Source organism: Ailuropoda melanoleuca, chromosome 14 (genome assembly GCF_002007445.2).
Source record: "Ailuropoda melanoleuca isolate Jingjing chromosome 14, ASM200744v2, whole genome shotgun sequence".
NCBI lineage: Eukaryota > Metazoa > Chordata > Mammalia > Carnivora > Ursidae > Ailuropoda > Ailuropoda melanoleuca.
In genome coordinates, this window is record NC_048231.1 from 98,831,111 (window position 1) to 98,854,426 (window position 23,316).

Below are 23,316 nucleotides of genomic sequence, written 5' to 3' on the forward strand. Positions count from 1 at the left end.
TCTACAAAATATTAAAGGAAACATGTCTACAGATAAGCACTAAAATGGCCCTTATAGTTGTGTTTATGTCAATTGTCACAGTGTTCATACACAGTAAGCCACTTCAAAAAGGAACTCACTATTAAATGTTAAGACACTGATAATAATTACTGCCTTTTTAAAAATCACTGGTTTCAGGAATACACACCATTCATGTCTCTAAAGTCTTCACTTACTTGCTTCCTTAGCGCAATAGGCAGCGTGTCAGCCTCAGAACGTCTTCATTTACCTTTATACAAACCATATCCTTACTTTAATCTGACAAATGACCATTCCGTGTACCCCACCTTCAACACTTCAGTTATTATATGCCCACTGAGTTAAAAATATAGGTTACATTTTCTAAATATTGTAGCAAAGGAATATTTAAACGATATTAACAAAACTGTTTACCTCCTTCCCAACATCAGACAGGAAGTTACAGGTACATTCAATTGAATAAGCAGCCTCTGCAGTTCGTTTATAAATACTGTAGTTTTCAGAATTCAGCTGCTCCAAATATGCCACAACAGCTTCGTGAATGTTTGGATATTCCAAAGAAATAGGCATGTCCAAAGAAACTAGAAATAATGCTGCTGACATAGGCTCTGGTAAAAGGTGGCTTGCCTTAACGAATTAAAAAAAAAAAAAAGTTAAAAACTTTTTAAGAAAAACATGGTAGACTACGAACTAAGTGTAGCTAGCTTAACTTTCTATTTTTATCGTTCCCTATCACAAAGTTTATGCTTTTCCAAAGAAAATTCTATTCCCTCACACACTACTCACTTCTGTGTCTTGTTCAATGTAATTTTTCTCTGCCCAGAAAAACTCAACGCTTTCCCAAAGCCTGGGACACAGGATTCTTACTTCTTCCCCAAACCAACAACCAGAACTGGACCCTCCACCCTGTTTATAACTCTGACGCTGAACTGAAGGCAGGAGGCTTTTTGATCTGAGGATTTCGTCCTGTGCACATAAATCTCCAGAATAATGCAATAAACTCCTGAAGACGAGCACTTCCCTAACAAAGCTGAACACATAACCCAGGGCTTATTAACTACATATTGAGTTGAATGACACTAAATCAAACATAACTACAGACTGACTTGAACAGAAACTGATTTTTTGTTTAGTTTGTATTTTAGAGGGAAAAAGGGAAATTGTACAATAAATAGTTCTAGAACATACAGAGAAGACTGACCTTTAATTAGTATAAAATGAAATATTACACATTTTTTAACCTCAAATCAACTGATTTAAAATGGAAAGAACTGTTTGGGTTCTGTTTTTTTAATGATTAAAGTTTAGTGATAGGATTCTATGAATCAGTTAAGGAAATGGAAAGGATAAAAAATTCAATGTTTGGAGAAAATCATTTGGCAGAGCTTACTACTTTGGCTGAAATGATGTCTTTATTAAAGTAGGTTTGGTCACCATTTATTTCATGGATAACCTATTTTAAGGATAATTAGTAACTGCCTGAAAATCTAAGATTAAGGACTGAATCAGCTAAATAATGCTTCTGAATGAAATAAAGTTGCCAAATAAATATCAGAAACCAAAGAAATCAAATTTTTAAGTTCCTAAGCATGAAAAAAAAAAAAAACAAACAAACAGCTACTAGGATAGCAGCTATTAGAAAGTCAAGAGAAATTTCATGATTCTATGAAGAACTCTCTTAGTGGGAAAAAAGAGAGGTGAACTGAATTACCTGATCACCTATTATTTGCTCACTCAGCAAATACTTATTGGGCCCCTACTGTGTTCCCCTACTGTACGCCAGATCCTGGGGGCACAACAGGAAACAAAGAGAGCCTCTGCCCTCACAAAGTGAACATTCCAGTGAAGAAGGCAGAGTAAATCAATATACTTCATAAGACATCAGGTATGACCAGCAGTGCTAAGAAGAAAATAAACAAACAAACAAGGGACAGGAAAGGTGGAGAGAAAGAGACACAAAGGGGACTAGAACAAAGGAAGTGCTACTTCTCTAGAGGGCAAGCCCTCTCTGATAAGGGGATATTTGAGTAAAGACTTGGAGGAATGAGGAGCCACGTGGCTTATCTGGAGGAAAAGCATTCGTAGAAGAGGGAACTGCAAGTACAAAGACCCAGAGATAGGGTAGATCTGGCAGCATGGAGGCCACTGCAGCTAACACTGAGGGATGGGCTCAGGGGCAAAATGGCCACATCAGGTAAGGCTTGGGGTCATCTTAACACTTGTCTTTGGAGGAAGCCCTGGAAAATTTCAAGCAAATATCAAGAGCAGTCTGTAGGAAAAAGGTGAAACAGTGCAAAGGTGGAAGATGGGACATCAATGAGGAAGTTACTGCAACAATCTAGGCATGAAAGGTGCTTAAATCCCGGTAACAGCAGTGGGAATGGCAAGAACTTTTCAGATTCCAGATAGATGTCAAGGAAGAAATGACAAATTCTGCAGAGGGACTAGATCTAGGTGTGTGTGAAAGGAATCAAGGATGATGCTAAGCGTTCTGCCTGATTAACAACCAACTAGAAGAGTGAAGGTGCTGTCTGCCCAGAGAGGGAAGACCGTAGAAAGAACAAAAACAGAAGTGAAGAACTGGGGTTGAGACAGGTTTGCTGGAAACATCAATTGTCACCCAAGTGAAAATGTCAAAAAGGATGGTGAATAAATGTGAGTTTGTAATTAAGATGACACATGTGTTCTGCAACTATAAATCCAGCAGGTGTCAGCAAATTGACGGTATTTAAGACTGCAAATGAGATCATATCTCATGAGGACCTCGGTCAGTCCTGGGGTTCCACTCCTTTCAAAGGTTAGGAAGAGAAAGAACTAGCCAAGGAGATTTTGTGAGTTGGGCCCTATGCTAAGATATCAAATCTTCATGGATCCAATGCTAAAGGCACTGTGTTCTAATTTTAAAAGAGCTTTCTCTGACTCTAGTCAGAAAAGTAAGAATAGCTGATGTGAGAATTAAGCACTGAGTAGATGTCTAGCATATCTCACTTAATAAATATTAATATCTTTTCTTTCTTCTTTTCACCCCCAAACACTGAGGAATTCTGACACCTTCACTCTTTGTCCGACATTTGAAATTTCATCACCTCAGCAACTCAAAGCACCATGCTACAGTCTGAAGTTTAATGCTGGCATGGCCCAATGGACTGATCACAGTCGACAGACTGAAGACAGCTGTCCTACATATATAAGCATTAGTCACATGTCAGTCAGAACTAAAAGTGAAGATAATTCAGTGCAAATCCGTCACCACTATTAGATAAAAACAATCAACAACATCACTTCGTGTGCTGAGGGGAAAGGGGCATGACACTGCTCTCTCTCTACCTTCCCACTCGGAGCAGGTACATCGTTATCTAAAGGGCTTGTTAGAACGCAGACTTTCAAGTCCTACTCCAGAACTAAAGGATGGGAATATGCAAGATCCTAGGTGATCCGTTTGCACATTACACTTTGAGAAGTGCTGCTCTGAATCTATCAGCTTTAGCAAATTATTAGATTATATATGCATATCTCACTGAAAAAGCCAAAGCCTTGTGGTATAAATTCTTCCTTACGCTTAGTCAGCTAGCTAAGAAAAAGTCACAGAGGCTTCTAGGATGCTCTGGATCCTGCTTCCAGCACAGAGCCAGTACTTCTAGCTCTTACTTTTTACCAATTTGATTTATCCAACCAAATTATTTTTCATAAGATTACTGACGCATCATTTTAACCTGTACATAGGTATTGTCCAAAATCTTTTCAAACCAGTAAATATCAACTTCCAAAAGGCCTTCAAGGCCATTTTGTCAAAACTTTCAAATCCAGGAAATCTCTACACAGATTCATGTTATCATTTTCCAACTTCCAAATTACATATTTGAGAAGTGGCAACTCAAATATTTAAAAACCACTTTCCAGGTTGGAAGTTTCAGAATCAAACTGCACTTCAACTTTTGGTGGGCCAGCAACAGGCAGAGGGCAGCATAATCTTGTATTTATATAAACTGAAAGAAGACATTTAACAGCAATGGCAGAGGATCTTTGTTTAGATCTCATTTTAAAGTTTTTAATCAATCAAAGCAATTACAACCATCTATAAACCGATACCGTAATTACCATCCCCTCCATTGCCTTATTTACTACTCCAATGAAGTGCCAAGTTATGTATTTAAGAGAGCTACCAAAATTCAGACACTTATTTGCCTTCAAAAACAAAAACAAATAAATAAAAAATAACAAACTTCAAAAAGTAAAAAAGGCATGGAGACTTTTTATTGTTCTAACACTGAACTCAAAATAAAACAAATTATTGATTTCTACTTTAATTGATTCCTGCCCAAAAAGCACATAAATGAAAAGAATCTATAATCAAAAAACAATAAATGAAACTATATGATATAACTGATAAGTTTTCCATCAATATTCAACCTATAGACTGATCTATAGGTAATAATAATAACAAGCTAATGTAGCACTAATTTTTCAGTTATATAATATTATGTAAAGTGAGACTTCCACATTTTAAATGCAATTACAATCTTAGATGACTGGAATTCTTCAATTTATAACACTTCTAACACTGGAAAATTTCCTCACAACAGAAATTTTCTTCAGATTAGTCACTTCTTCACAGTAACTAAGGAATGAAAGTTAAAAATTAAAATTAACAAAAGTGAGGCCCTTTTCCTTAAAGCAAAATACTAAATTTAAAATTTAATGTTTTGGCACAGTCGGTTAAGCATCTGACTCTTGGTTTTGGCTCAGGTCATGATCTCAGGGTGGTGAGATCGAGCCCTACATCAGGCTCTCCTTCTGCCCTTCCTGCTTGTGCGTGCTCTCTCTCTCTCTTTCAAATAAATAAATAAATCTTTAATAAAAAATTAATGTTTTGTTCTTGCTTTCCCAGGTGACCTGATAATATATTGCATATATAAGTGCTATGAAAAAATGGAGTTTAGACTATATGCTCTACAGAATTCTACAAAACAAAAGGGCAAATGTCTATAACAAAGGACAACAAAAGGTAGAGGAAATAGTTCTTTAGTTGCAATAACTTCTTCTGTACTTTTATTAAAACATACCACACCTTTCTTTTTGCAATAAGTACACTACAAAACACATGTGCATAAATCACTGTAGATATTTTACCACTACCATTCAAATTCAGAAATGATTTAAAGAAATATATACAACTACAAAAATCATCTTTAACATACAGTCAAAAAATGGAATCGTATCTTGCAATAAAAACTTAACAGACAACTGCTATAGCAACAACAGCGATGAACCTCAAAAAAAAACTTGAGCAAGTACATACCTTATAATTCCATTTATGTAATGTTGAAAAACAGGAGTCAGAAAGGAGGAGTCTAGCTTGGACGAAGGAAGGAGAGGTAATGGGTGGGAAGGGACCTCTGAAATGCTGATAATATTCTATTTCATATTCTGGGGTGGTATCACTTCTTAAACACAGATATATTCACTTTGTAAAAATGCATTGAACTATGTACTTTTCTCAACATGTTACACTACAATTTTAAGTTACCTAAAGAAAAAATTTTTTTAGAATTACTGTTTTTTTCTATCAAGTGATTTGTCAAAACTGTTCAGAAATGTTAGTCTTTCTCAATGACTACATTTACAATATAATCTTTGTACACCATGAAATGATCAGAAGAAATACACGACAGAGCACTTACTTGTAATATTCCGTAAACTACAAGCAGCATTACCTGCCTTACCTTTTCAACAGGGAGAAGCATCTGTAGCACTCGGACTGCAAATAGAGAAACACTGACAAAGGCCATTCGGTGGTGTACCAGCACGACCTCTGGTTGGTCCAAGCTCACTCTGCTTTTATGGTAGCACATGGTATCTCCCAGGGACCCCAACACCATGAGCAATTTCTCCTTCTGCAGACATTTAAACACGAACAGGAATAAAACTAACTTTAGGGAACCAGTATGGAAAATTCCACAGAGAACAATTTAAAATATTATGACTAAAGAACAAAAACCAAAACAAAAATTTATTCTTCTCTATAAGAATAACTTATACTGGGACGCCTGGGTGGCTCAGTCAGTTAAGCATCTGCCTTTAGCTCAGGTCATGAACCCAGGGTCCTAGGATCCAGCATCGCATCAGGCTCCTTGCTCAGCAGGGAGCCTGCTTTTCCCTCTGCCTACCACTCCCCCTGCCTGTGCTCTCTCTCTTTCTCTCTCTCTCTGACAAATAAATAAATAAATATAATCTTTAAAAAAAATAAATAACCCATACCTGCTGAAATAATTTAAAGCAGTAAAAGTGAAAAAGAAGCACACCTAAAGATTTTTCAAACAGTATTTCTAACTAATAATGAATAAAAATAAACAAAATACAAAAGCTTAATGAAATATAAATTCCTCCTAGTTTCTAGTGCTTAATTATTCTAAATTCAAAAATCAGCATGCAAATCTCTCGTCAAGTATTTATTAGGCTTACTATATGCTTAACACGGTGGCAGGTATAATGGGGGAAAATGCATTAGTACAAGAGACATCCCTGCCCTCAAACTGATCTTAATATTACTAAGGAAATGAAACAGGGAAAATCAGATCATTAAAAAACAATTAAATATAAAATTGTATGAACTCTCCAGGTAATAAGGTTTGTTTCAAGGCAAGTGTTCTGCCAACATAAATTTATAGATAACTTAGTACTTAACTAGAAGTTATATCCTTTACATTGAAAGGCATACATAAAATACAGAGAGAAAGCTACAACATAGTCGGCTAACTTGCAAATCATAACAATATAGACCAAAATACATCTTACATAAGCCGACATGCCCCCGTCAACAAGCCGCTAAAAGGACAGCATCAGTAAGATAGTATAACAAACGAGCACTGGAGATCTTACCTTTCCACTGAGAATATATGAAAATAAAAATAGGAAATAACCTGTAAACTAAGGATAAAAATGTATGCCAGAATTTTTTTATTCAAGGATAAATATATTGGAAGCAAAGCTAAAAGGTATGAGGCCTAAAAAAAATTATATCAAGGATCAAAAGCCACAATGAGATATGGCTTCACATTCATTAGGATGGCTATTATCAAAAATAATGGAAAACAACAAGTGTTAGCAAAGATGCAGCGAAACTGGAACCTTTGTGTGTTGCTGGTAAATATGTAAAATGGTCAAGTCACTATGGAAACAGTATGGCAGTTCCTCAAAAAATTAAACATAAAAATACTATACGATCCAGGAAATTCAGTTTTGGATAATATACCTATGAGAATCGAAAGCAGGGACTCAAACACATACTTGTAAATCACTGTTCACAGAAACAGTATTCACAGTAGCCAAAAGGTGGAAATGTGTCTATCAAGAGATGAACAGATCAACAAAATGTGGCATGCTGTATGTGTATACAATGAAATATTATTCAGCCTTAAAAAGGAATGAAATTCTGACATATGACATAACATGGATGAACCTTGAAAACATTATGCTAAGTAAAATAAGCCAGATACAGAAAGACGGATATTGTATGATTCACTGCACTTACATGAGGTACCTACAACAGTCAATTTCATAAAGAAAAACGTGGGATAGTAGCTGCCAGGGGCTAGGGCAAAGGGGAAAGGAGAGTTACTGTTTAAGGTACAGAGTTTCAGTTTGAGATGATGGAAAAGTTTTGGAGATAAACAGTGTGATTGTACAATGTGAATGTACTTAATGACACTGAATTATATACTCAAAAAGGGTTAAAATAGTAAATTTTATGTTATGTATATTTTACCACACACACAAATTACATAGATGAGAAAAACTCTTGTTATTTACATGGATCATTTGATAGTGTTGAGTTTTAAAACAAACACAAAATTAAAACTATGATACTGTCTAAATCATTACAGAAGTAAAAAAGAAGACAAAATATTCAATACTAAAAAATATTTAAAAAGGAAACAAGGGGCGCCTGGGTGGCACAGCGGTTAAGCGTCTGCCTTCGGCTCAGGGCGTGATCCCGGCGTTATGGGATCGAGCCCCACATCGGGCTCTTCCTATATGAGCCTGCTTCTTCCTCTCCCACTCCCCCTGCTTGTGTTCCCTCCCTCGCTGGCTGTCTCTATCTCTGTTGAATAAAGAAATTAAAAAAAAAAAAAAATCTTTAAAAAAAAAAAATAAAAAGGAAACAAAAGAAATAGCAAAAATTTTTGAGAGAAGACCAAGCATAACTGTGCTACAAAAAGTTTAAATTTTCCTATAAGTCAAATATGATTTCATATTAAAGTAAAAAAACAAAATAATTGACACATATAAAAAGATACCTTTAACTTTGTGCAGAAAAGGTTAAAAATTAAATGTGTAGTGAAATATGAATAAAAAAATCTATGAAATAGGAATCATGAATAATTCAGGGAAAAAATAATTTGATAAAGGGGGTCATTTTCTCTTGATGAAATGCATAATTAAGAGTAAAGACCCAATATGAATTGAGTCTATGTAGTCTGACTGACATACAATATCAAGCAAAACCTGTTATTGAAACAAAGATGGTCATACAGGTTTTAACCCAGTCATTTTTAACTTAATTCATAAATAAGTAGATATAAACTTTGAACATTTCAAAGAATACAACTCTTTAAGTATCCAAGAAACCCCGACAAAAACTAACCATTTCCTTAACCAAAAAGAAAACTTCAAAATACATTTAAAGGTATCTTCTCTAATCCAAAGAAAATAAAACTAAAAATTAATAAAATTTAAACCAGAAGCCATTATATTAATAACTACCAGTCTAAAGAAAACAAACTAGAAACACAGAGACGATCTTACTATTTTCACATGAAATTCTTCCACACAGCCCCTCTCCATTAAAATAATACTTTATACACCTACAAACAACATATCTGTTATTCAACATTAACTCTGACACGATTTAAATTAATGAACATTAATTTAAAATCTCAGTATTGGGGCGCCTGGGTGGCACAGTCGTTAAGCGTCTGCCTTCAGCTCAGGGCGTGATCCCAAGGTCCTGGGATCGAGCCCCACCATCAGGCTCCCTGCTTCACTGGGAGCCTGCTTCTTCCTCTCCCACTTCCCCTGCTTGTGTTCCCTCTCTCGCTGGCTGTCTCTCTGTCAAATAAATAAATAAAATCTTTAAATAAATAAATAAATATATAAATAAAATCTCAGTATTGTAGAGTTTCTTCTAAAAGTCTATTTATTTGTGAAATTGTTTCAAATAACCTTAATAATTCCAATGATACGTTGAGTGCTTCTCAAAATAGTATAAAAAGAAAGTACTGTGAAGAATCGGGCTTGTAATCTAAGAAAAAAAAAGTTTGCTTTGCTTTAATGTTTTAAGAAAGGATTGAAAAACAACAGAAATTTGTCTACAGTTTTAATTATTTGGGCTAGAAGTGTTCAAAATGCTGTGAAGTAGCTGATGGAGAGGGTGAGAAAGGCCAGTTTCCAGAGGATATTTACAGCTTTTACAAAAGAAGGTATAGCCATTAAATCAGATTACCAAAATATTCCAAATATTCTCAATAAAACAGAATTTACAGTGCAAACACAATTTCTCTACTATCTGCACATTACAAAAGAGGTAGTGAAGACTGTGAAGCCTCTGAAATGAGCAACTGGATTGGGCTCTGCCCCCCACCATGCTTCCAGCCTCAGACTCCGCACTTCCCTTCCGCCGCAGCCTGTGCAAACCTCGCCAGGCATCTCCTGTGGAAGAGCAAGCCCATCCCGCCTTCAGAATGGAGGCCAAACTACTCAGAACCAGGGAGCACACCCTACGGCCCACCAGTGTCTCTCCCACATCTTCCACCTTGAGTTTTGCGCTGCATAGCTCGCATGCCCCCACCAGCCCTCCCCTTCACCACCAGTCAGCACTATGCATTCCTCCCTGTCCTTCTCTTAGCCTCTGCCAGATAAAAACCCTACCTTTACCGCTTAGCCAAATCATACTTACAATTTATGACTCAGCTCAGTCATGATTTACAAAAAGTGCCCCCCACCCCGAGATTCTAAGATGGGAGTGTTGTCAAGGCATCCTTGGCAATAAAACATGATTGAAAACCTAGACTCTTAAGTGACCTTGAAAAAGAAACTGAGCCTCCATTTCCTCATCTATAGCATGTGTTATCTGCCTCATAGGGTCATGATGATTAAGTGACTTCATAAACACAGAGTGCTTAAACAGGGACTACAACAGAGTAAGTGCTATCCTTAAACTCTTTTTAAACTATTATTCCTCTATGCTTACCTCTGTTTTACTGGTGTCACAGCAGAAGTATCTATCTTCCACAAGAGCGAAAAGAACTGCCTCTTATTCATCTTGCACCCCCAGTGCCTGGCATATAATGGGCAATCAAGAAATGTTTGGTGAACTAAAATAACTGTCTCTGGCCTGGTGGCAGCAGCAGGAGAGGCCTATGCTAATTAGAGATTCCACTCACCCAATTATAAATTCACAGTCGGCTTCACTTACCCTCACTGAGCCCTTACTGGGTACAAAGCCCTTCTCTCTAGATGCGTTCACAATGCTCTCAGCCCCACTTGAACTCCAACCAGAAATTCTTCAACATGCCTGAATAGCTAAGTTACCCACTCACAGCAGGTCAGATGGGAATGTGGAAGCAATGAGTCATAAAGGAGGAGAAAAGACTGTTTTTCATGACACTGCAGTGACAGGAGCGACAGAAAGAAGAAGGGCAAAACATGAACAGCAGACGGCCCCCAGGGGTCTGGGGTTATCAGGCATGAGGTAAAGATCCACGCTCCTTGAACCTAACTTACCATGTAAATGAAGATAAAACAGACTTGATTTCAAAGGGAAGCAAAGAAGGAATGACATACTTAAGGTCAACCTAACTTTTATAAGTGCTTAGCAAATTTTTTATCTTAACAAAATGTAAGTTCAACAAAAAAATTTTTTTTCTTTTATTTACTTCAAAGGAAATAAAAACATTCAATGCAGGAGATTGGGGGGGGTGCTTTTGACAATGCTTACACAAACCGAGCTACGGAGCTCCAGACATGACTGCTATTAACACTATTGGGAAGTCTGGAGATTTGATTACGTATCCTTAGGTATCTACTTTCTCAATTGGTAGAAACACATTATTTCGTTCCTTTAATGACTCAACAAAAATACTGTTTCTATCTTCCTTTTTAAACTTGATAAAAGTAGGGACATTAAGAAAGTCTATTATTTGCTTCTATTAATATATACCCAAAGGAATGAGATTTTTTCCTGAGGAGGCATTCATTCTTTTAAACAAGTAAAAGTAAATCAAATATAATTTTATGCAGTACTGTTTTATTTAACATTTCTATCATACCAATTGGCACTTCTACAACAGATTTAACCTTTAAAGTAAAAATAATTCATTGAATCATAAAAGATCAGCAGCCAAAAGTTAAAAGTGAATGACTAACTTTTACAGATAAATGTTCTGGCCAAGAAAATCTTAAGTTAATTTAAGAAGCAACCGATAAAACATTCTTCACACTTCTAAGAAAAAAATCACTTGTTGAAAACCTTCAATATGTGAAAATCTTCTAAAAGTACTACCAAATAGTATGATAACCTTAAGGACTAAAGAAAAACTAAGATTAAGAACTATTATCCCTATTTTATGGATAAAGAAATTGAAGGACTTGAAACAATACATTATCCCTATTGTAAAATACGTGTTTCTCTTTTCAATAGGGGTGTGTGTGCATGTGTGCACACGCGTGCATGCGCGCCTCTTAAAGTTTGGGTTTTCCACACACAGGTTTCGGTATTAAGCAAACATAAGTATTTTGTTTGTTTTTTAGGTTCTAACCTCTATTCACGAGGATCGGGCAGTCCGTAACAAAGTTTAATAAAACAAAGGCAGACCTAGATCAAAATAACAGAGGAAAAAGAACTGGCAACTATGGGAATCAATATATATTTTTGTGACTAATAAATTTTGCTTTTGCTTCTCTAACAAGGCAAGCATAAACAAAAAAAGAAAGACATAAGTTACCAGTTTACATTAATAGAAAAGATAGAATGTCCATGCTTCAAAGAAATCACATGATAATTTTAAAACAGAAAGTATAAAATGACAAATGATTTATGATATATTGAAATGTAAAAAAGAATACAGTTTCCAATTAAATGGAGACATACCACTAGTTTACACATTTAAGAAAATATTAAGAAAATAATATGTTGTAATCTAACATTCCTGAGGTTCCTGTACACATACATGTTGATCACTCATGTGAAATATTACTTATCAAAACACTTTCTTCAAAAAAATAAATAAAGCCATACTCTCCAAAATTATCTTCCCTACTGAAATACAAATAGCAAAGAACACGGCATCTAGGGGCGCCTGGGTGGCTCAGCCGTTAGGTGTCTGCCTTCGGCTCAGGTCATTATCCCAGGGTCCTGGGATAAAGCCCTACATCGGGCTCCCTGCTCAGTGGGAAGCCTGCTTCTCCCTTTCACACTCCCCTTGCTTGTGTTCCCTCTCTTGTTGTCTCTCTCTGTCAAATAAATAAATAAAATCTTAAAAAAAAAATGGCATCTAGTAATAAAATGAACTACTGATACACACATCAACATGGCAATATCTCAGAGTAATCCTACTGAAAGATGGCAGACAAAAAAGCGTATGAGTTCATACATCCAAAATTCGAGAAAATGCAAACTAATCTATACCATGCATATCCATATGTCAAAATGTATCAAAAAACTTTTTAAAACATGTGCAACTTATATGTCAATTACACTTCAATAAAGCTGTTAAACACCCCCACAAATATATGTTCACACACATATATATGAATAAACAATAAGAAATGTGCAAAATCTATATGAGAAAGATACTCTTGAGAGACAAAAATGTAGACTTCAAGAAAGGGAAAGATAGAGCACGTTTTCCCAAGGTATAAAGAAAATCTTTCTATGATTCAAAATCCAGAACCAATTTTTTAAAAAGAAATTGTTAAAGCCAGCTATACAAAAATAAACAAATGAAGGGGTGCCTGTGGCTCAGTCGGTTAAGCGTCCAACTCTTGATTTCGGCTCAGGTCATGATCTCAGGGCTGTGGGATGGAGCCCCACACTAGGATCCTCACTCACTGGGGAGTGTGCTGAAGATTCTCTCTCTCCCTCTCCCTCTGTCCCTCCCATCTGTGCTCACACTCTCTCTCTCAAATAAATCTTTTTTAAAAAACAAATGAATAAAAGATTTTGCATAGTCAAAAGCATCATCAGGAAAGTAAAAACAAAAAAAAAACAAAAAAACAAAAAAAACCCTGAGGGACTAAAATTGCAACTTGTCTTGGAAAGTCAATGTCCTTAATATATAAAAGCTCGTAGAAATCAGTTAAAAGAACAAAAGAGCAATGACCCAAGAAATAAATGGATGATGAACGGATAAATGCCTGGACTGCTTATAGAAAAAGAAATGAAAATGACCCTTAAAGTTACAAAAAAAATGCTCAGGTTTACTCACAGAGAAGAACAAATGAATACTACACTGACATACCATATCTCAGTTATCGGAATGGCGAAAATCTGAGGTTTGACTATAAACCATACCGCTGAGTGTGTAGGAGAAAACACATTCTAATAAACTGCTGGTGAGTGAATGAAATGGTATAGCTACACAGGAGAATGCAACAATATCTTTGATTTAAAATACATTTACTTTTTCAATTTAGTATAGTTGACACACAACGTTACATTTAGTTTCAGGTGTACAATACAGTGATTCCACAAGCTATACTTTATGCTATGCTCACAAGTGTAGCTGCCATCTGTCACCATATGATGCTATTACAATATCATTGATTATATTCTCTATGCTGTACTGCTGTACCCTTCATCCCCATGACTCAGACATTCCATAACCAGAAGCCTACACCTCTCATTCCCCTTCATCCATTTTGCCCGTCTCCATATTCACCCTCCCTCTAACAAGCTTTTTGGGTTTTTTTGTGTTTGTTTGTTTGTTTTAAAGATTTTATTTATTTATTTGACAGAGAGAGAGAGAGACAGCCAGCGAGAGAGGGAACACAAGCAGGGGGAGTGGGAGAGGAAGAAGTAGGCTCCCAGTGGAGTAGGGAGCCTGATGCGGGGCTCGATCCCAGAAAGCTGGGATCATGCCCTGAGCCGAAGGCAGACGCTTAACAACTGAGCCACCCAGGCGTTCCTCTAACAAGCTTTTTGATACAGCAATTCTACTTAAAGAAATCTACCCCAGAAACACACTTGTACATGTATGAAATGACATATACATGTTATTCATATCACATAATTTATATTAGCAATTATGTCCAACAATAGGAGACTGGGCGAACACACACTGAGACACTTGTAGCCTATAAAACAGAATGATGAACACCTCCACATATGGACATGAAAAAATCTCCATACCTATTATTCTGTGCACAAGGGATATATTTTTAAATTATAAAAAAAAGGTATAAAAACCACATGTGACATACTATCTCTTATGTAAGATGTGGGAAGAGCAATGAGAATCTACATGCTTACTTGCTTATATTTGCAAAAACTAAAATAAAAATGGAAAACCAGAGAACAGGATGAGAGGGGAATGTCTCTGAATTACACGTTTATGAGGATAAGACAATTCCCAAAAGTAAAAACAAATTAAAACAAATATAACTGCATAATAAATTGGTAAGGGAGAAAAGAATTCTTTCAAGTGACCTTGAGGCACAGTTTTTTGACTGTATATTTTTTTTTCTTTTAAAGATTTTATTTATTCATTTGAGAGAGAGAGAAAAAGTACTGCAAGAGAGAGCTTGAGTAGGGGGAGGGACAGAGGGAGAAGGAGAGAGAGAATCTCAATTAGACTCTGCTCAGCAAGAGCCCAACATGGGGCTCAATCTCATGACTGTGAGATCATCACCTGAGCTGAAATCAAAAGTCAGACGCTCAACCTACTGAGCCACCCAGGTGCCCCCTGATTGTCTATTCTTAGTGAGATTTAGTCTGAGTCAAAAAGAACTGCCAAGGAATCTTGAACTTGATCAGCTATTAACCACAGTGATACTAACACTACTACTCCGAAATTACTTAGTATATGCAGAAGTTAAAGCTAATAAGCAATTATGTCGATATTGCTAAAAACTAAGACTTTTTTGAGCAACAGTACAAATATGAGAAAGGAAATACAAGCTTAAAATGCGAAAAATAGCAATCTGAAGTCATTTTTTCTAGATACATATTTCCTAGTTCAATTACTAAAGGAAAAAAATGATATGACAGTAGCTATAAGGACCCCATTGGACTGTTTTTAGTCCCAATATATATTCCAAGTAACCAGAATCATAAATTAATTAAAATTAATTAACTAATTAATTAATTAATTTTAGTAACTAGAATTTCTAGAGAAATGGCCTGTTCCAGAATACACAAATAAGCCTGGAACATAGTGGTTAGAAAGAAAGCTATTAAAGACTAATGAGACAATGAAACCAGCTTTAAAAGGATCAAAATAAAATAAATAAATAAATACTATTTATCATAAAATAAATAAATAAATACTATTTATCATATCCCAAGGAAAACACTGATTCTCACCATATCTATAGCAAAAAGGCTGCTATCATCCCAGATATCTTCTGAAATTGCTTCACCAATAAGTATCATATCCTCTGCAAGCAATTCCAGAACTCTTATTATCATTTGTCTACTACCTAGGAACATAAACAGGAGAGAAGGAAAAAAGTTAACTTTCAAATTAACAGCTAGATATCATACTGCTCAATCCTCTTCTTAGTCATGCCCCCAAACTCCTATTTCTTTTTATTTTTTTGATGTCTTTAGAATCATTGAAAGAGATGAATAGGGAAGTCACAATCTACAACCACCATTAATACTTCTGTTCCAATACTATTTAACCACAACAAATCCAATGTGCTCATAAGTGAGAAAGATATTCAAGAAGAAAGTAGCAAAATCTAAAAATGCTGTGAGGTAGATTAAAATTTTTCTAATTCAGAGACCTTCTGTGTTACATGTAATATGTGACAAAGCACCACGTTAGGTTTAGAAAATGCATTCCATTAATTTCCTATTTAGTGCTAGAAGGCTTGAACCTTGTCAGAAGTAAGAATTACACCACACACCTGAGCAGCCTGGGAAGCTGAGCTTGCACTGGACCAACTAAAGGAATAAATGTGCATGGAGGCGTCTGCTGAAGAAACTTCAAGAAAATCCATCTGAAACAGGTTCTCAAGCCTCTAGACTTAAAACTCTATAAAAATTCCAAAAGAGGGGTGCCTGGGTGACTCAGTCAGTGGAGTATCTGACTTCTTGATTTCGGATTAGGGAGTATGCTTGAGGATTCTCCCTCTCTCTCTTTCTCTCCCCCCCACCGCCCCCGCTGGCCCTGCCACTCGCCTGCTCTCTCTCTCTCTCTAAAATAAATAATCTTTAAAAAAAAAAAAAAAATTCCAGAAGAAACTGCTTCACCACACCCACCAAAGCCATCTCTTTTCTCCACAGAGACAGAATAACAAAGGAACTCTACTATCCATAAGGTGAACATTCAATCTAGACTCCCTGTCCCATATGCCAAAGGTCAATTTCCAATAAATAAAAGTAAAGCAAACTACCAAATCATAAGGGTCTAGATTAATTATTCCATTAGAACAGCTGGAGCAAGTTCTCTTAGAAATCTCTTATGATATTGAACAATTACAAATTATGCAATAATTTATCACAAAAGGGCAAGAGAACGTTTAGAAAATTTTATGTACCAAGATATAGCTTCATAATTATCAATCTGACTTTTTACAGCAAATTAAGAAAAGGTTAAATGAGAAATCATTAAATCTGAAACTGTTCTCAGTATACCATGCAGACAAACATGTATACTTTATGATGCCAAAGTTCAGCCTTCATTTCACATTACTAGTACATGAACTAATGTGTGCTTCTAGCTGCTGGAAGCAGAGTTACTCAGTCAGTGATAAGTTAGGGTTATTTGGTTCTCCTCAGGATAAAACATTTTTAATGCTTCCCAAATATAGACCTCCATCCTGCTTCCCTCCCCACCACCTCCTAGCAGGCGAAAATAAGACACAGCACTTGAAGAACCATTCAGATAGGACAGCTTTTTTATTGAGCCAGTATAAGCCATAAAACACATATCTTGCTTATCTTGTATTTATATCTTGACAAGAACCTTGGTTCAAGCCTCTGTTCTAGCTGTTTGACTTTGGATAAGCTTCTAAACCATTCAAAACCTCAGTTTTCTCATTTGTAAAATGCGGATGAAAGTAGCAACTACTGCTTATGGAAAGATAAAATGGGCTGGTGTGAGGAATGCATGAAATCACACACACAAAGCCAGTGGGAACTGCTGTTCTGATCCTAGACTCTGTTGGACACTGGCCATATTATTGTTCCTAACATGCTTTACTAAAATCACAACTACATTACAATGTATACTTAAGTACATCTTTGCAGATTTACCCAGCACATTTGAGAGAAAAAGCAACTCCAGAATGTTGGGAGGGTTTTTTTTGAGTTTGGGGTTTCTTTTTTTAGAAAAAGAAATTACTGCAAAGGTAAGAATCCAGTTTGGGGTTTATTTGTTTTCCACATGTTTCATAGCTTAACTACGAACTGAGTGGGAAGACCGAACAACTGAGAGCAACTCAAAAAGTTTCCAAAGGGCAAAAGGCAAAGATTTTTTTATCCTGGTCTATTCATGCCGGCCCACCTTCTCTAACTTACTCCGGCTGCAGTGTTTCTCCAGTGCTTACGTTTAGCCTACAGAAGAGGAATCCTGTGCAATGAAAAATCATGAATGGAAGGGGATACTCTATCCAAATAATGCTCACGGCATCCATGCTTACCTAGAAGATAATAAGACTTTATTAAGTGTTTAAGAGTTTGTATCCCAGGGGTGCCTGGGTGGCTCAGTAGGTTAAGCATCTGCCTTCGGCTCAGGTCATGTTCCCAGGATCCTGGGATCAAGCCCCACGCACTGGGCTCCCTGCTCAGCAAGTGAGTGTGCTTCTCCCTCTGCCCCTCCCCGAGCTCGTGTACGCTCGCTCTCCCTCTCTCTCAAATAAATAAATAACATCTTAAAAAAAAAAAAAAAAAAAGAACAAGAATTTGTATCCCAAAAGGTAAGTAAATACAGATTCTAAATGTCATAGCATAGATAAGTGAAAAAAAGAAAAAAGAAAAGTCCCTGAAAACAGGCAAAACAAAGACAAATTATATAAAAAGAACTATAACTTCAAAGACTAACCTGTTTTTAAGAGAGGAACTGCTGATTCCAGAATAGAGACACAGAACTGGGGAAGACTGAGCTGCTGGAACTGTAGCTCCAGAGTGTCTTCAGTCTCCAGCTCTGGCAGATCTATGTGAACCACGTCCAAAGGTGAATGCACAGATACCCGAGAGTTCACAGGAGCATGGCTACTACTTCCACTGTAAAACAAACAAAGGATAATCCTTGAACGGAGAAACAGCCCACAAATAGGTTTACTGCCTCTCTGCTCTCTGGCATATTAGAAGCCTCATTGCTTCATGCAACAATCCTGGTCAGATTTGAGAAACCTTGACAAGTTTATAGAATTAAATTCCATAAAGATGACTCAAAATTGTAAATGAAACCAAAAAATGCATTTATACATTGCTTTTCAAAATGATGTTCTTGAAATTCCTATATAAGCAGTCAACATCAGCACTAATAACCCATTCATTTCTAGAGAACAAGCCAATTCATAGCAAAGTCCTTCTGTAACCAACTTATAGAGGCAAAACTAAATCGTTTATATGGTTTCCTAGATTTTCTGTGATTTTCACCAAATGTTCTAAGTAAGCCAATGTTAGCAACTGAAAAATGCTAGAAAATGCCAGAAAAACATGAGGAGAAATGAATTACCTCATTTAGTACATTCAACATCACATCATGATTTTGAAAGTATACCAAACAGTGGAACATCCCATCTTTCTTGGCTTTCTTCATAAAAAATTCTTACCTTAGGTGTCAAGTGATGGGGTGGGGATAAAATGCTATAGAAAGGCCCGAACCTCACATTTACAGAGGACCTCACATTTTTTACTTTTAATGTTATGCGTAATTGAAGCTGAATCACAGACACACTAATGCTATCGAACATGTAAAACTCCCAAAATTTAACATACGTTTTGTCATTTCTTCAATTTCAACATCCCAAAATATTAAAACAAGGTGGGCTTCTCTGAAACTCTAAAAGGCTCCATGAGGAAGGTGTTCAGTAAGGAGTGAAGACATGTAACCATGCAGCACACTAGACAGAGCTAGAGAATGAGGTAGAAAGGCTTTATAAGAGTAAAGAGAAAAACCATGTCTGACCAACACCAGCTCCTACAGAAGGATTAGAAGCACAGGCTCTCAGATCATACTGTCCAAACCCCAGCCCTCCTCTTTACCAACTGTATAAACTGGGATAAGGCTCATTGCCTCTCCAAACCAGGTTTGTCTGTGAAATGATGATGATGATGATACCAATGCTATTACAGGATTGTCAGGAAGACAACCAAAGGAGATAAAGATTGTACAGCACCTGGCATAACACCATGCATGCAGCCAGCATGAATCAGTGTCAGCTTGTAGCAGCAGCAGTGTCATGGTAAATAATCAAGCCAACGAGTGTTCATCTCACTGAGCATCTATTAAAAGGACACCAAAGAAGAAACTAGCATGTTTAGAAGATGCTTGAAGCCTAAGGATGAGGTAACACACAAACACCATGCCAATCCCCTTAAGCAAAATTGGTATATAAAAATCTGTATTTACACAAATAAGTAAAATACCATAATTTGTGCATCTGAAAGGAATCTTTGTTTTATACTCTCTAATCATTCGCTTTAATAGTAAATACGTTATGATTAGACTTACAAATATGGGTTTAAAATATCATCAAAATGTATCTGTCATTTAAAGCTATGCTTTTAAACTAGATCACATTTCATTTGTGGCTGATAAAAACAATGTAAGCGGTCAGAATCTTCATTCTCTTTTTAATGAAATACAAAAGAACAGAAAATATAGTTCACTACGTAGCATATGGGATCAAAGTACTATTTTGTGAACATCTTGTTTTGGCAGGGACACACACACAGGCGTACACACACGCAAACATACATACACACGCACGTAAGAGCATATGTCTGTGTACGGAGTATTAAGCTGAATGTAATGTTATTTCTTACTGTGGGTCATGGTCAAAAAACCATTGATTCAACACAAGGCCAATACTTGTGGTAACGTTCAGAAAGAGAAGACAGAGAAAAATATTAATCTCCCTCTGAAACTAAAACACACACACAGAAGTTAAATGGGCTTTTCAACAGTCACCTGGAAGACATGGCATCCCAATCCTGGCCATCTCCTCTGGGTCGCTGGCCTGTGCGTCCAACCACAGAAGGCCGGGGGCTACTGCTTCCTGGAGAAGGATTCTGGGAATGATGAATAACTCTAACTTCATGACAATAAGACAAAGAAGAATTTTGGGAAACTGTATCTGAGGGGAAAAAAGAATGAAATTATCCCTCAATAGCGACAAATGACGATTATATAGCTTTTACATGTCATTCTTCCAAAAAACATTAACAAAGTTAAGATAGTAGAAACACTGCTACTGGGGTAAAAGTAAAAGTCAATCTTTTCTGCAAGTATTCACTTAGCACATTTAAATGTATAACTAACTGAGCTGATTATATGCAGCCTTCTAGCCAGCATTATTGACTTGTAACATTCGGGACTGCCAAAGCAGAATAACAGGTCATATACTGCCCTGCTCAAAATTCTGTAAGAAACCCTACTCCAAACCACGTATAAAAATGAACTCAAAAAATAAACCTGAATATGAGAGTTAAAACCATAAAGCTCTTAGCAGAAAATATAAAGGTAAATCTTCATAGTGCAATACATTTTTAGGCATGAAACCAAAAGCAGGACCAAAGAAAACAAAGATAAATTGGACTTCATCGAAATAAAAAAACTTTTGTGCATCAAAGGACATTATCAAGAAACTGACAACCTACAGACTGAAAAAAAAATGTCTGCAGATCATGTATCTAAAGAGAACTTATAACCAGGGTATATAAAGAACTCCTAAAACTCAACAAGAAAAAAACAAAAAACAAAAACAAAAAAAACATGGGCATCTGGGTGGCTCAGTCAGTTGAGCTTCCAACTCTCGATTTCAGCTCAGGTCATGATCTCAGGGTCACAAGATCGAGCCCCACCTCAGGCTGCGGCTCAGCAGGGAGTCGGCTTGAGATTTTTCTCTCTCCCCTTGCCCCTCCCTTCCCCCCAACCCCCACACACTCTCTCTCTAAAATAAATAAATAAAATCTTAAAAATATATATATATAAAAATGGGCAGAGGACTTTAAAAGACATTTTTCCAAAGAAGATACACAAATGGCCAGTCTGCACATAAAAAGTCACTAGGAAAGCACTAGCCATTAATCAGTAGTCTTTAGGGAAATAAAAATCAGAACCAAAACGAAATACCACCTCACACCTACTAGGAAGACTATGATTTTAAAAAGGGAAAAAAGGGGCACCTGGGTAGGTCAGTCAGTTAAGCGTCTGTCTTTGGCTCAGATCATGATCTCAGAGTCCTGAGATCAAGCCCTGCTTCAGGCTCCCTGGTCAGCAGGGCATCTGCTTCTCCCCCTACCTCTACCCCTCCCTCCTGCTTGCACTCTCTTGCACTCTCTCTCCCCCAAGTAAATAAAATCTTTTAAAAATAAATAAATTGATTAAAATAAAATGAAAAGGGAAAATAACAAGTGTTGGCAGCATGTAGAGAAATTGGAAGCCTCAAAGTTGCCAGTGGGGATGTAAAATGGGACAGCCACTGTGGCAAACAGTTTGGTGGTTCCTCAGACAGCTGAACATAGAATTAACATATACCCAGCAATTCCACTCTTAGGTATATAACCAACAGAACTGAAAACAGGGGCTCAAACAGATGTGCGGATATACACCAAAACATTATTCACAAGAGACAAAAGGTGAGAACAACTCACGTGTCCATCAACAGATAAATGAATACGCCAAATGTGGCATATCCATACAGTGGACTATTATTTATTTGTAAAAAGAAATGAAGTTCTGACACAGCTGAAATATGGATGAACCTTGAGAACATGATGCTCAGTGAAATGAGCTGGACACAAAAGGACAAATATTGTATGACTCCACTTGTATGAGGTACCAAGAACAGACAATTTTAGAGACAGAATGTAGATGAGAGGTTACCAGGGGCTGCAGAGGGATGGGGACATGGAGAACATGGCTACACAGTCACAGATCTTCTATTTAGGGTGATGAAAAACATTTGAGAACAGATAATGGTGATGGTTGCACATAAGAGCATGAATGCAATTAATGCCAACAAAATTGCACATTTCTAAATGGTTATGATGGTGTATTTTATGTTATACATATTTTACCATAATTTTTTTTAAAGAATTAAGTAAAATAAAGGCATCTGCAGAGGAAAAAAGAAAGCTCTCCAAGAGCTTCTCACTGCTCTGCAAAGAAAATATGAAAAGCTTACCAAGATCTACAAATCCCAATAAACTTTGGCCCCTGGATACCTCTCTGATCTCACCCCCCCCCACCCGCTCCCCATTTCCCACTTACTGCACTCCACTCACATACCAGCCTGGTTTTCACTCCTCAGGGATGTCACCTCACTTCCAAGGCCCCTAACCCTCCAGGAATACTGTTCCCACAGCTCTTCAAGTGGACAGTTCCTTCTCACCCTTTAGGTCACCTCCTCTGAGAGGCTCTCCCCCCTCATCCTATCCAGGTAAGCCGTGTTTCCCTGGTCACCTTTGGTCACATCACCCTTCCTATTTCCTTTGAGCACTTCTGATCTGAAACAATCTTATGTACTCGTTTACTACCTGTCCCCAACCTTTTCATGGATATGCTCAGAAGGGTGAGGACCTTATCTGCTTTGTTCAGTGTTATAGCCCCTAGAGACTAGAACATTAGTTGACATATAGTTGGTGATAAACATTTAATACATGAATAAATCTTCAAAGATACTATTTTTATCAACATTGTAACTCTTATTCTGATGAAATATGGAGTACCTATAGCTCTCTGTTTTCAGTCATTTGCAAAATGCTCTATCTCAAGAATGTTAATGAGGAACACTATACCCTCTGAGATCTATAACAAAGTTAACGTATAGCATAACTATTCAAGTAGTATAGGATCAGTGAAACTCTGAACAGAATAGGGATTAACTCTGAAGCATGATGAC

At 36.8% G+C, this 23,316-nt stretch overlaps 1 protein-coding gene across 1 annotated transcript in view; it reads right to left on the reverse strand.

Annotated features, from left to right (window-relative positions):
* RTTN (rotatin) overlaps positions 1 to 23,316 on the reverse strand; it is a 145,905-nt gene that overhangs the window by 114,124 nt on the left and 8,465 nt on the right. Inside the window, exons 8-12 of the mRNA XM_034642215.1 lie at positions 20,382 to 20,547; positions 18,285 to 18,466; positions 15,599 to 15,714; positions 5,742 to 5,912; positions 433 to 645 (exon numbers count right to left, since the gene is read on the reverse strand). Of these exons, the coding sequence (XP_034498106.1) occupies positions 433 to 645; positions 5,742 to 5,912; positions 15,599 to 15,714; positions 18,285 to 18,466; positions 20,382 to 20,547 (848 nt within the window). The remainder of the gene's footprint in view (positions 1 to 432; positions 646 to 5,741; positions 5,913 to 15,598; positions 15,715 to 18,284; positions 18,467 to 20,381; positions 20,548 to 23,316) is intronic.